This window comes from Poecilia mexicana, unplaced genomic scaffold (assembly GCF_051168715.1).
Source record: "Poecilia mexicana isolate PSO_F unplaced genomic scaffold, ASM5116871v1 scaffold_1, whole genome shotgun sequence".
In the NCBI taxonomy this organism is placed as follows: domain Eukaryota; kingdom Metazoa; phylum Chordata; class Actinopteri; order Cyprinodontiformes; family Poeciliidae; genus Poecilia; species Poecilia mexicana.
Window position 1 is genome coordinate 11,353,921 of NW_028263370.1, and position 14,606 is coordinate 11,368,526.

Sequence of the window (14,606 nt, forward strand, 5' to 3'; positions counted from 1 at the left end):
TTTTAATTTGATTTGACAATGCAGTCAAGTTCAGTTTATTAAATGCATTGATTTTAAAAACAGTTTTCAATCTAAGAAAACCCTGAGTCAAAGCTTCCTCTGTGACTGATCTTGTCTCTTGGTTTCGTTAATTAATGCAAGCAGAAAGTTTGGTTACATTTTTTATTTATTTTTTTTAAATTTTTTTATTATTTTTTTGCATCCGTTACACTGGGTATCACTCACCTACGAGGTAATCCTTCTACCATAACATCTAAAAAACTACCTAAAAGTGTTTTTTTAAAGCAATGACCAGTCTTCAACTCTGATGGAAATATATGTTCCGGTTCCCTGTACTGTGATTTCCCACCAACTGCCTCCCATGCTGCAGGTTTAATCAGATTTGGCACATGTGTCCAAAAAAGTTGCAAAATGAGACCCTTCTGGTTTCCATCATTTAAAAAAGCTAAGTTTTTTTTTGTTTTTTTTTTGTTTATTGTGCTGGATTGGACACAAGGAAGATTTTAGGGTTTTGAAACTGTTGAGTGAATCTGACATGAAACTTGAAATGAACCACTAAAGCAACTTAGACTTCAGGGTGTTTTACGATAACACCAGTATGCTTAAGTAAAGTCAAACCCAGCTTCTGTGATCTCAACCGGCATTATCAGGCACAACAGAATGATACAGCAGCTTGGAAAAGTATTCATGCCTCCAGAACTCCACATTTTGTTACACAACCATATTTAGATCCTATGTAGACCAACACAGAGGTTGTGGTTGTTAAAGGAACAGAAAATGGTACATGGCTTTTAAAATTGTGACGTGCATTAGGATTTTGACACTGCACTAAATAAAATGTAGTGTTTCTAGTACTTTCAGAGCCCACCTGTGTGTGTTTTAAGCTTCCTATAAATGCAGCTCCTCTGTGAAGGTGTCGGATGTTTGTTAAAGAACATCAGAGAACAAACGGCATCATGAAGCCCAAGCAACACAGCAGATAGTAGTCATAAAACTAGTCCCCAAACCCCTGACAGAGTGAGATCCTGTTTATCTGAGCTGACGTAAGTCTCCTCAAAACACTAAAATACACAAAAGAGGAGAGGTGATGCCTTAAGCTCTGCAAACCTGAGTCAGTCTAACTGCAAGGCGTGGATGGTGACAGGAAAAAAACCCACACAGCTCAATCTCTGATCAGTTTGCTGTCCTGGAAAACCAACAGCTCCCACTCAAGACAAAGTCCTCTGTAACCAACAGCACCTCCTGGAGTGGGAGGCTTCCTGGGAATAGCAGTTTCCTAAAGCTCAACTACAGAAGAAGTTTTATGTTTTGTGTTTTATTAATGTGATTTTTTTTGTTTTATTCAAAAAAAAAAAAGTAGCAAAAGACTTGTCTGTGTTCACTCGATTTTGTTCTGCTTTTATGTTTAACCTAGATATGGTTTATTTTTAGCCAAGAGATGATTTGTGCTTAATGGGTTTAAATCTGGAACAGGCTTCTGCTGAGTAAATCTGCAATGCTGTCAGTTAAAGACATTAACGTGTCTGGTTTTCTTTTATTCGCTACACTTTTATCTCTAGATGCAAATGTTTTCCTGTTGCGATCCAGAGGCTTGATAAGAGTTTGAAAGAAGCAGTCAGCTAGCGGGAGACACAATGCCGCGAGACACTTTTGATGGAAATTTCTGTGTTAAGTCTATTCTGTGATCTGCTGCGCCCATAGCATCCATTTCTGCATAAATCTGTGGAGGACTGGGCATGTCAGTCTTCAAATAAAGATCTGCAGAGAGAGGGAAGGTGTCCGGCTTGATGTTAACTCTTGTGACTGAGTTAAAAAGTGTTGGCCTCCTTGCAGACTTTATATCTCTTTTTTCTGTCAAGTTTGCTTAAGATGTTTTAATCATTTCATTGCTGTTTATTTGATCATCTGAAGCATCTAAGTGTGAAAAAGCTGCATAAATGTCATGTCAAGGTGAAGAGCAGGATCTAAATGCAAGAAGGAGGCAGATGGGGAAAAAATAATATTTATACTCAACAAAATGTAAAAACTTACTAAAAAAAAAAAAGGAGGGAATCCAAAATAATACATCACAAGAGAAACTAGGAAACATGTCAGAGACAAAACAGGAGGAGCCAAGTAAGAGATACTTAAGCTGGAGAGGTGATTAGAAACTGGGTGCAGCTGTGAGGGAAGGCAAGAACCTGGGAGAAATGGCTGATTGAACACACTAGCTGTGTTTCCATTGACATGAAAATAAATTTGCTTAATGGAAACACTCAAAAAAAACTGTCACACTAACATTTAGCTGCTAAGTTGAGGTGCTTTTTTTGGGGGGTCATATTAAAATTGGTTTATTTTGCAAAACTGTAGTGGAAACATAATCAACAACCAGATGTTGGAAGTAGTTGGAGGATGTTGGTGCGGCATGTTTTTAAATGACTTATCACGTCAACAAACTTATTCACGTGTGATTTTAATTGTGTTTCTGATGACATTAGCTGAATATAAAGTTTTTGTAACGGAAACGCAGCTACTGGGAGGAAAGTATAAAAAAAAATACTGAAACAAAGCAAAACACAAAACCAAAGTCCCTTCAGGTCATAACATGCTGCATTTGAAAACATTTTATCTGCGATGTGTGCAGGTAATAAATATTTGGCAAACCTTTTGCTGCCTTTTCAAAATCCTTTAAAACAGATTAAGCTTTTTTTCCTCCTTTCGTTCAATGATTTTCTTGCTTGATGCCAGTTTTAAGCTTACTTTATTTCTTTAAAACCACGTTTGACAGCGGTGGCAAAAGACAAGTAAATAATCATAAGAACAGGAATGGAACTGCATACCAGTGTCACACTTCACTGGTTTAGATAATGGGCCAATAACAGAATACTGAAAGGAACATGCCAGAGATAATAAGGTTGTTCAGAACGCACTGTGAGACCACACTTTTTCTTGTAAAACCGCTCAGGATGTGATGATTGTTTGATGGTTGATAAAAATTGAAAACTTTGCAAACTTTCTGAGGAAACAGAACACAAGGGAAAATAAGGAAGAAGGAGCTGAGAAACATTTCTGAAAGCCACTAACAGTGAGATGAATCTATTATGTGCTGGGGTGCAAAATGCTAAAATGCAAAAACAATGACATAATTGAGGAAGTCCCTGAACTACGGGCGCTTTCAACTTAGCAAAGCTCCTCCAAGTAGGACATGAAAAACTACAAAAGAGGCCAGAAGGAGGCCTCATGACTCCACACCTCACTCAACTAATAACTAGTTGACTATTCAGAGAAGCAGTACCTCTACTTACAAGCTCCCCTAGGAAACTCCTTACCCTATCTCTAAAGCTGAGTCCATCCACCCTAAAGAGGAAGCTCATTTCAGCCGCCTTCTTCCAGGATCTTGTTCTTTCTGACTCGCAGCTTCCAGCGCACGTTACTATGGCGACACCTCTGAAAGATAAACCCGCACTGAGAACCTGAAATTCACAAGTTGAGACTTAACTTAGTACTTAAATACAGGTGTCTTATAGTGTGTGACTTCAGAAATGCCCTGACATCTCATCCGTGACCCCAGGATAGAGAAGTGAGCATAGAGAGAACATTTAGTTTTCCAAAAGGAATTGGCTTGAGAAGGTTAAGTGAGCTGGGCAGAGAGCGGACAGGCAAGCGGCAGTGCAGAACAAATCTAAGCTTGGAGGCAGGATTGTATTTCACTTGGGAAAAATCAGGAGTTACTAAAAGTCCTGGAGCGCCAAATGAAAAAGCCCCGCCTCACTTATCAACCTGCGCCGACAGTGCGCTCAGGAGGCGACTGGAAGGCAGAGCAGACAGATAAACTGCAGCACTGATAAGGAAAGAGAAAGCAGGTAGAACACCGCCACTGCCACAGCAGGAAGCCTTGTCAACGCTAAATACTGAGACCAAAACAAGATGCAGAAGATAGCTGTGCTTTGAAGGCAAATTAATAGTTTTGCGTGGGTTTTCAATAATTAAGTTGTGTCACAAAGATGACTATCTGTTAACCGGCTCACTACGATAACACATCTCCAACTCACAGCTCGAACCGGAGCTGTTCACGCTGGGATCTTTCTGATAGAATTATCTCTTAACTCATAAATCTGTCTTTCATAAATGAAATCACGTTAAACAAAAGTACTGACAGGGTGTTCAGATCTGACAAATAGTAAAATCAAAGACAAGTGCTTGTCTTAGTTTTAGGTCTAAAATGTTTTTATTTTATTGTTGTGTGAGATCACATGTAGAAAATATTTTTGTTTGGCAAAGTCATAAATTACACTTCCTTCTAATGACTTCAGCACATTTTCTGAAAGACAGCGGACTAGGTTTTCCCATGCATCCTGGGAATTGTAGTTGTTGTCTTTCTGCGCCTTATACTAAAGAAGCAAATCTAAAATTTAAATTAAAAAGTCTGTTATCATAAAACTGTGATCTGGGCGGGGTTCTCAGTATGACATCTGGATTTAATTCCTAGCCTACGGCAAAAATCAAATCAATATTTCTTTAAGTCTTTAAGTCTTCTTTAAGGCTTAGATTTCAGTCGATTTCCAGCTTCAGTTTGGGAAAAAAAAAAAAAGGTCAATACAAATGCAGTAAGCAACATTTCATAGACTCTACTTGTCGATCTAGCTCAGTGTACGTTGAACCTACACTGCGCTCACTGCAGTAAACCCAAAAGGAGGGGCGCATAAAACAACTATTCCACAGTCGTTGCGTAAGCCATGACAGTTTTCTCTTCTTTCTGACTGACATTCAGCCTATTGGCGCTTTGACAAAGGTCAGAATTATATGAGAGCTAATTTGCCTTCCATTCAATCAGACAAATGTGCTTCAAAATTGCGAGGCATGCCAGTCACTTCCTGCTGACCGAGCGTACTGCCATACTTTGCAGCTTTATTTCTTTCCTTTCTCTGGACTTATGTGAGGCAGGAATCCCAATTTCCCCCCTGCTGCAGGAATATATTTAGCTCCCATCTTCTAAATGTTGTCCACTCACTTTCTTTTTATCTGTTGTTGAGTTTGTGTTTTCAATTATTTCGACTTTAACACCAGCTCCCTCTCCCCTGTCCCCTCCTGTCACTTCCCGGTGTTCTTCGTGCCGCTTCTATTCATTTGTTTTGTTTCTTCTTCTCCATTTTAACATGCTGTCAGAACAGCTTCAGCTTCAAAATTCTCATGACTCCAACAGTTATGCTGCCAAGTTGTGACTGTGACATGTGGCTTATATGGCGAAAAGGCAAACCGCAGAGAGAAATGTGCTTTTCAACGATTTTTTTTTTTTTTTTTTGCTTTTGTTGCTCTTTTAAGTTGTCCTTCACATTCCGTTTGGTTCTATTTAAAAATGAAACGAGCACAAGCTTAGTTAAAAAGGTTTAGATATTGTTTCCTTTGTGTGAGCAAGATGATTAAATGATTACATTTTTAATTCTCTTCCTAAAATGTTGCTTTGAAGTACGTGCCGGCATGAATTTGACCTTTTCTTTTATCATGCTTTGTCTGTTTCGGAAAATTGGTTTGATAAAATTTTAAATGGGAGTTATTTTTATTTTAAAAATAAATTCAGTGGTTGTAATAATACAACCAACTCAAAAGGTTGATTCAATGTCATTGACTAGGAGACATGACATTTTAGAATAATTTTGGTTAAATCAGATAAATCCCTTTTTTTTTTTTAGATTTTTTTTTTAAATATCTGTAATTAGTATTAAGTGTTGTTTCAGGTTAATATATTTGAAAAGGGGATGTTCACATCCAGTTTTCCTTGAAAATATCTTCACTACATTCTCACTAAAAGAAGTATCTTGAGCTACAGTCTGTCAATGCTCATTACTTACTGGATTGATAACTGGTATTATTTCAACACGTTAATGTGCAACACCTTTTATTGAAATACTTAAAGCCTTTTGCTGTTAAAGTTGACACATGCGTCTTTCCATTAGTTTGGACTTGTCTAGACGGTGGGTTGGTCTGAGAAAGCCAGCATAGCTTTCAATTATTCAATCTCTCCATCTTTGTCTCCAGCCACTGCTTTGAACGTCTATTTTTGGAGGTCCACTACTCAAAAAAAAAAGAAAAAAAAAAAGCACGGCCTACAAAGGATGAAAGTAAAGGGAGGGAGGGAACGACAGCGTGGAGTTAACAGAGGCCGTCTCTGAACACTAAACCTGGCTGTTTCGAGTAACGTTGTCTTTTTGACAGGTCAAGGAAGAAGCTGCTGCTGTTCTTACACTGACAGTCACATTTTGTTTTTTTTTTTGAGTAAGAGGGATGTAAAAAGCCTTAAAATGAATTAATTGTTTACCCCCCAGGTACCTTTTCTGTCAATCAATTGTATTGTTTACTTCATCCATTCCCCAGTGACTGATGGAGAAAGGCATCACCCTTTGGGTTTGGTGGAAACACTTCTGTGTTTAATTTATCAGTATAATTTAGATCATTATCCTGCTAAAATTCTAAATTATGGTTGGTTTCCATCGCACTTAAAGAAGAATCAGGCTCACATCATCCCAGATTCTCCATCATAGAGATTATGATATGGTTTTTTCCAGATGTATATTGTTTATTTGTAGAAAAGCTTAATATTAAACCCATTTTCATTCAGCTATTAATAAACGTGCAACCACAAACCACCCATCGTGGATTATTGTGGCCTTTCCCATCAAACAAGACAATATTGCGAACCTCGTTTGCTTTCAGATCATACAGCTGGTGTTGTGGGACCAAAAGGACATTACTTTTAATTTGCAGCACTACAAGAATTCACTAGTGTGGGATTTCCCCTGGAAGAAACCCAGCAGCACACAGGACTAAGCTCTGTGTTACAATCCTCACACAGCACAAAGCTCCAGTTAAGTTGTCTGAGGGGGTTTAGTCAGCCCTATGTGTTTCCATTTGTGAACATACAGGAAACACTTTTCTGACATCACTCCCAGAACACTGCGTGACATGTAGGTGGCGTGGGACCGTTGCCGTGGAGACTCGGTGACCTCAAAATGCTGCTCTTAGCTGTGGGTCTCATGAACGTATTTTTGGAGGTCGTTTTGACCTCCGAACCGTTCTTCTTACTGCGTGTGGTCAGTGGCTAACAAATGGGCTCCTGTATTATGTCATATTTAAACAGAAAGTTCTGGACATTCCTCTAAGCTTTGATCACTGGAAGAAACCAAGATATGAATTACATTATTCTTAAATTACATTTACTTTAAAGGACTTGTTAGAGATAGTTATGCCAACCAGTGTTTTTTGAGACAATTATTTCTTAATGTAGGGTGCTTTGTTGTACAACTGAATCCATGTACTCTAATCAAAAGCTGGAGTTTTCAACAGTTTTATAATATGAGATTATGCCACTGCACTAACAGATGGATGTATTTAGAGGCTTTAGTTGGGTTGAGAATAAACGTGGCAGGATGGTATTTCTGTTTATATGAACATGGTTTCTCCTTTACACCTAGAAAATACAGGAATAAACAGGAAGCTCCACCATCGATATATTCATTATGTTTGTGTTTGTGTTTCAGGCTGAAGTGATTCAGTTCTATTAAATGTTATTAGAATGTGTGCAGAACAGAGTTCTCCTCACTTGCTCATGAGAAACACACTTCTCTTTAACCATTGTTCCCTGTTCTCCTTATCAGCCTGTGCAAGCTGGTGAAATATAATGATGGAGGTTTAGAGTGCATTAATATTTTGTTGGTTAGTGTACCAGTGGTTTTGTAGTGAACATCCCATTTTCTTAGGAAAACCATGAGGAGAAGAAATCTGCGGGATAATCCTTGCTTATCTCTATGGACCAGCCTCCTCCTGTAATAAATTACTCTATGAATTTCCTGTGGTAATTTAGACAGACTTTGGTTGATGCTGTGCAGCCTCTATTTTCATTTACGCAGCCATAACAATGAATGCCACTGCAAGAGGGTGTTTTGTTACTCCGGGAATGGGAATGGGGTGTCGTCCCCATGATTTAACCTGAGCTTTGTCTTATGTGTCAAATAGAAGTTTTGCTTGGTTGATTCTCTTATTTATTTTCTTGTTGCAAAAAAAAAAACAGAAAAGATGCTTAGTTGAGCCAGATTTTATGATTTAAAGGAGCGGACTGCTTCTACTCTTCTCAGGTTTTCAGAAACTTTTGTTCCAGATCCGCCGAGGAGCCGAGAAAGTTGTTTCGTTTGCTTCCGTAAACTTAGTAAGCAGGTCTCAGACGAATCGAGGGTTCTACATTGTTCACACTTGACAAGCAACTCAGAGACCTTTTAAATCACTCTTTGAAGTATGTAGAGGAACTCTTCCATCTTCTTCTCTTTCCAGTGCGTAAATATATCAGTATGCCTCTCAGTAAAAGAGACTGAAGTGCCACCACTATGTATTTATGGTTTGAAAGCATCACCTTAATCCTCCCAACCACACTTTTAGTCTGTTTGGCCAAAAAACTTAATCTTTGTCTATTCTGACCATAAAAAAATTCACCAGAAGATAATTGAGTTGTACAGAAGCAGCTGTAAATTTCAGTCAAGCTTCAATGTGGCAGTTTTTTTTCTTGCTTGGTGCTACCTCAGTCCAAGGTTATGTTGGACATATTTTACTGCGAATTGTGCGTAATGTTGCATTTTTGCTGAGATGCATCTAAACCTGTCTTACACGAAATTGACAAGCGTGAGGAAATGATGAGGATGACCTGGACTCAAACAGTCACAAACTTCATCATTATGCACAAATTGATGTTCATGAGAAGCTAAGGACTTCTTATTTGTACCATTTATGGTGCTACTGACGCTGGTGTAAAATGTACTTTTCCTTGTCTACCTCTAAGAAATGTGCTGTCATCACTGTGTTTTGGAAAGTCTCACAGGGTTGCTGCCGCTGCACGAGAGCACAAAGGTTCTGGTTGGAGAATGTTGATTACTGGTGAAATACTGACAGTTTTCTTTTACTGAAACAAATGAAACTTTGTCTCTGGCGACATCCAGCATGCATCTTTTCAGCGCTCAGCCTGAAAAGCTTGGATGTGTAATGACACTGGACGTTAGAGCGCATGTTGTTTCTGTCCACTGGTAGAGTACAGTTATGTTCATATGACATTGAGCTGAAGACAGTTCTTCCAATATTTCTGAAAACGACCATCTTTTTCCAACATGCTACATTTCGTCTGAGGACGATAGCTTGGGTCAGGTTAAAACTTGGATACAGTTTAGTGTTCAAACAAAACACATATAAAAGTTTAGGACCTGACAAAGCAGGACCTCAGTCTGTGTGACAGTTTGCGGACCGTGTGTAAAAACCAAAGAGTGTCTGGTTTCACTGCAACCTGTTGGAGGACATTTCACCAACTATTTGAAATTAAGGCATTTGATCTTGCGTGTTTAATTGAAAGATTAGGAAACCAACGCAATTAATTTAAAGTTGAAAACCTGCAGCCTTCTTGCTTCACCTAACAGCTCCCTGGAAATCACTGTGTTGCTATGGGACTTAAACAACGTTGGTCAATGGTTTAAATGTAAAGTTGTTGTTTGTTTTTTTTTCTGTTAATCAAAGGTGAATCTGAAGTGGCTTAAAGAAGCAAACAAAAAATAAAATAAAACACTTGTAGGACAATTAATATGTTTTAAACTAAAGAAAATAAAATAATTAATCAAAATCCTGAAGAAAACTTTCAAAAACCTTCAGAAAGCCAGAAGACCTGCTTATGAAGAGCTTTTCAGTAAGCTCAGTTTAGTTGTAAAAACATTTTTCACAAAGTGAACTTGTCATTGTACAGCATATGGCCTCATTCTTTATTTGGCAATGTTTCTCTCTATTAAGTCCTCTGTCCCCCTTCCTTTTCTGCCCCACCTTAATCCCGCAGCCTTTACTCTCTCTGACTGTGACAGCCTGCGAGCCCATCTCATGCTTCAACTGTCAGGCTGGGATTCATCGCTTGTGGGGGCGGCGGGGTAGTTGTGGCTGGATGAGTGAGATATTTCAATACCTGAACATCTTGACTCTGAATTTATGCTGATGAAGACTCCTCTTGCCCTCCAGCAAACCTTCTGCCGCCTCTTCCACTGGAGCGTACACTCCTGCCTCCTCTGCCTGATTATGATCTTCGCTGTGGTTCACAGTCTCTCTGTTCCCCTCCTGCACTGTCCCTGCCTTTGTTAAGAGGACTTTTGGGTCACAATTATCGCATAAAAAGCGATTTGGGAGCATTCTCACTCATTAGTTTCTGGTATTCAGTGGGGATGCTTAATAAAAAGACATCAGAAATAATGTTGAAACTTTGCTTCAACATGAAAGGCTGCAGGAGGTTAAGCTGTTTTTTTTTTTTGCAGACTTGCGGCTGGTGCCAAACACACAAGCATTTGCAGCAACAGTGATCATGAAAAATGAGTTCAACTCAGATGTTAAAGTGACTGCAGGTTACTGGGACAACTTGGGGGTTTTTCACACCCCCTTTTTTCTGCTCATGATCTGAGTGTATCTTAAACTTCCCCCTCTCCTAGAGCATCTCAGTCCCCCGCCCCCATCACTCAGGGTGCTGAGACCCTCCTCCTGGCTCTGATTGGCTGTTTATACTGTCATGACATATTGACACTTTAGGCAGATATGCACGAGATATGTTTTTCATAAATGTTACTGCAGCTTTAAGACAGCCAACAGCTACTTTATTCTTAGCAACACCACATTTCAACTAACGGTTCTCTAAGGTTTGTCACTGAGAGTTTAGTAAAACCAACCCCTCAAGTCAGATGCATGTTTTTTTGTTTTTTTTTTTGCTCTGTGGCCTATAGGCCTAATTTATTTTAATTACTAATATATAAAGGAGGCAGGAGAACACAATCCAATCTCATTTCCTTAACATTTCTAACTAGCACATGCTTCTCTGAGAATAAATTAGTGGAAGACTGAATGAAAAATAGGCTTTTGTAAACAATGTATGTAGTTTGCATGTCTAAAAATCTACTTTTTTTTATCTGGGTGTGACTGATATCCTAATGTCTTGGCGTGTTATTTCTCTTTTTCTCAGCATCTTGCAGCCAGACATGGGGAAAAAGTCCAAGTACAAGACATCAGTGAAGAAAAAGACTCTCAATCCTGAATTTAATGAGGTAATGTTTCCCTCTTGATCTAAAATGCACACCTGTCGACTCGCCTGATTTCCCCTCTGAGCTGTGAACGATCTGCAGCTTCCAGCAAAAGCATCACTCTTAACACCACTTCAGATTCTTTTCTTACCTCCGGATCTTGCTTTCAGCACCAATCTAACATGTTTTCAATGAAAATTTATCAAATGAAGCCGCTTCCATTGCCGTGTTTGCGAATAACTGATGCGAATTTTCTTTTATGTCCGCCACCTGCACAGGAATTTTCATATGAAGTAACCTTGGACCAGCTGGCAAAGAAAACCCTGGAGATCTCCGTGTGGGACTATGACTTGGGAATGAGTAACGACTTCATAGGTAAGCTCCAAGACTGTTCAAAGAGGAAATCAGCAGCAGCAGCAAAGAATATGACTATGTTTAGATGAAAGCATAGCATCTGCAAGAAAAAAAAAACCCTTTAAAAACCAGGCCAAGAGTGGTTATAGAGAAGGATTAAAAATGGAGGAGATACGAGGGGTAATTATGAGGCTTGAGGGAGCGACTGAATGGGAGAGAGGAATCCGAGTGGAATGGGAAATGAAGACAGGAAATCGCAAAGCTCAAAAAGCTTGATGCATGTCTCTGGATCCTTATTCACCGTGAATTTAGCCCATCAGACGGTTGAAGCATAATCAGACTGCTAAACAGCTTTGCCTATAATGGCGATGAGGCGCCACTGGATCTGCACGAGATGCTGGAGAATGTGGTGACAATGGCTCACCAGCATATTTAGCTCAAAGGGCTTCAAATCACAGCGTCTTACTTTAACTAACGTGTGCGAGACGGTTCAGCGCGAGGTGTTCAGGTGTGGGTTGTTGTTTCGGATGAGGTCGGTGAGTTACAGCCCTGCGGGGCGGAAGGGCCGTCAATACAACATCCATCTATTCCCATAACCATCATCATTACAGGTTCAGCTACAGCAGCCTGCCAGTTCGGTTAATTAGAGCCAAGAGAAAAATAACAGCAAGACAAAGGAGGGAAGAGAGAGAGAGAGAGAAAAAAACAGGTTGTTTAAGAGAACAGCATTAATCCCAACGCATCAGAGTGCAGCGAGTCTGAGATGCTCTTTGATAGGGACGGGTCATCAGCAAATAATATGTAGGAGGCGAGGTTTTATAGGTAAATGGAAGGGAAACAATGCATCAATGTTGACACTAATTTGAGGGTGATTAGCACACAGATGAACATGTGATCTGCTTCGTGAGTCATATTTTAAACAGAGAGTTTTGTCACAAAAATATCAAACCAACACGGATTGTTCTAGAACTGTCTTATATTTGTTGTGAAATTTACCATGTATGATAGACACTGAAGAACAAACAGGCCTGTTTGTTGTGAACACCCTTAAATTAATACCTTGTTGAGATATGTTTTTATTTATATCCAGCATTTAGGTACTTTCTTTTGGTTTCCAACTTTCATCAGTTATCAAGAATCTGATTAACCTGAAGTAAAATTTATGCCATAGTCGTGTTTTCCTGACATTTTGTTATTTTTGTACTTTAGCTTGCCGAGAGGCTGAAAAGGATCAAAATGATCTAATTTTCAGGAGAAAGGAACTAAAAACAAAGTTTCAACATTCTGTTATCCGCATTTGGACAAAAATGAAGAGCAGGAACACTGTTGAAGCTAAACCTTTCTCCACAATTCATAAAAAAGAAAACTTGCCTGCGTTGCTGCTGCCAGACCTGGCTCTGAGGCTGTTTTCACACTAGATCAGCACTTATAAACCCCATAGTGGGTTTTAAAGCAAACTGCAGCACCCACTCCTTCCTATGTGAAAGCTCTCAGACCCTAAAGCAGCCACGGGAATTTCTGATCACTGGATGTGATCCACATGTGACAATGACAGATGCCTTTTCTCCCAAAGAAAACGTCAATCACACTTAAACTTCCAGGCCAAGATATCAAAAAGTATGTTTGGCACAGACAACACTGAGCACAGCTAAATAAACGTTATGCACACCACATGACAGTCATTTCCACTTGTAAAGGTGGATGACATTATGAACAGCTCTAAATATAAACAGATTTAACCCCAAACCTTCAGGTGTCTCCTAGAAAACTGTAATGAAGAGAAATCTATTTGTTTCACCATCAATATGAGCTCAAGTTTACATCCAAATCAACAGATGTAGCTTCACCTGAAGAAAATAAAAGTTTTAGGACGGTTGGAGCAGAGATCAGAACTTCTTAAATCTGACAGAAAATCTGTAGGATGAACTGAAGGAGGCCAAATATTACCAAGTCAAGGTGTGGGATATTGACTGACTTCCACTAAAGAAAAGCTAAAGCTGAAATTTAACTGAAAGTTGGTTCAGCAAAGTAGCTTCAGGCTTATACACGTACGCAGTCAGGTTGTCTGACTGTGTAAGTCTGAAAATGGTTTAGCATAGTCTTGTTTTTTGGGAATTCAAAACATATTGTTTTAAAATGGTTGTGTGAACTATAATTTAATTCGTCAGTTATTTAAAAACTTGATCTCGAATACTTCTGAGGGTTAAGCTTTCAAAAATAAATGAAACTTTGTTTCAACAGAATCGGGTGGCATTGGCCAACTTGGAGCGATTTCCGGGGTTTTCTTTTTTATCACCATTCATTTTGTTCTGCTCACATGCTGCTGCTCAGCCGTGCTGCAGGGAAACCAGTTATATGAATGATTAATGAGTTCAAAGGAAGCGTTTCTATGTTTTCATCAATGCAAACTTGAATAGCATTTGCATAATCACAGAATATAGATTGTAGCAAAGAAGACATCCATATTTTACATGACTTTGCACAAACATTGTTTGTCACCATGGCTCCCTGTAAAGATCTGTGGATCTGACACCTAAATCACATGCGGGATGAAACCTGAAGTTAAAAAATGTGCAGCAAAACATCATTTTGCATAAAATATGTCAGGAGATCAAAATTTAATGAGCTTTTAAAGGCTGTGTTTTATCCTCAGCTGTATCTGTATCAGCTCGCCTCCCTTGGATGCTCATCATTCCTGTCCTTCAAGCAGCATCTGAATGGCTACCCATTTATTTGGCTGTAGCACCTTGCCGGCTGAAAAAAAACCACCTAATCGATCCTCTAGAGTTGGAGTTATGTGGGCACAGCAAGTATTGTTATTCCACCGGAAACTGGCTCCGGACGATGAGCTATAATGCCTAAAGGCGGCTCCTCTCCCGCCCGCAGCAGCATCTCAGGCAGAAATAAGATAAGTTGCAGATCAGCAATCCTGCCTCGTTTGCTTGGGGTTGTCATTTTCCAAGGCGTTGTTAGAAGTCGATGTAACCAAAAGGTTTTGTTTACCTCCATGCCCCATTAACTGTGCAGTCACAGGGATGGGGAGAGCTTTGTAATAACCTCTGTGTAACAACTGCCTCCATCTCCCTGTCTTATACTCATCAGGAACGTGTTTTTTTTTTTATCTCGGTTTCTCTTTCATCTAATTCTCCAACAACCCTTCAGTTTTTCTCTGTCTTCTGCTTTTCATCTCGAATCTTG

General features: G+C 39.4%; 1 protein-coding gene across 1 annotated transcript in view; it reads left to right on the forward strand.

The window, feature by feature from the left end:
• Positions 1 to 14,606, forward strand: part of doc2g (double C2-like domains, gamma) — a 40,732-nt gene that overhangs the window by 24,175 nt on the left and 1,951 nt on the right. Inside the window, exons 8-9 of the mRNA XM_014996556.2 lie at positions 10,997 to 11,078; positions 11,333 to 11,429. Coding sequence (XP_014852042.1) covers positions 10,997 to 11,078; positions 11,333 to 11,429 — 179 coding nt within the window. The remainder of the gene's footprint in view (positions 1 to 10,996; positions 11,079 to 11,332; positions 11,430 to 14,606) is intronic.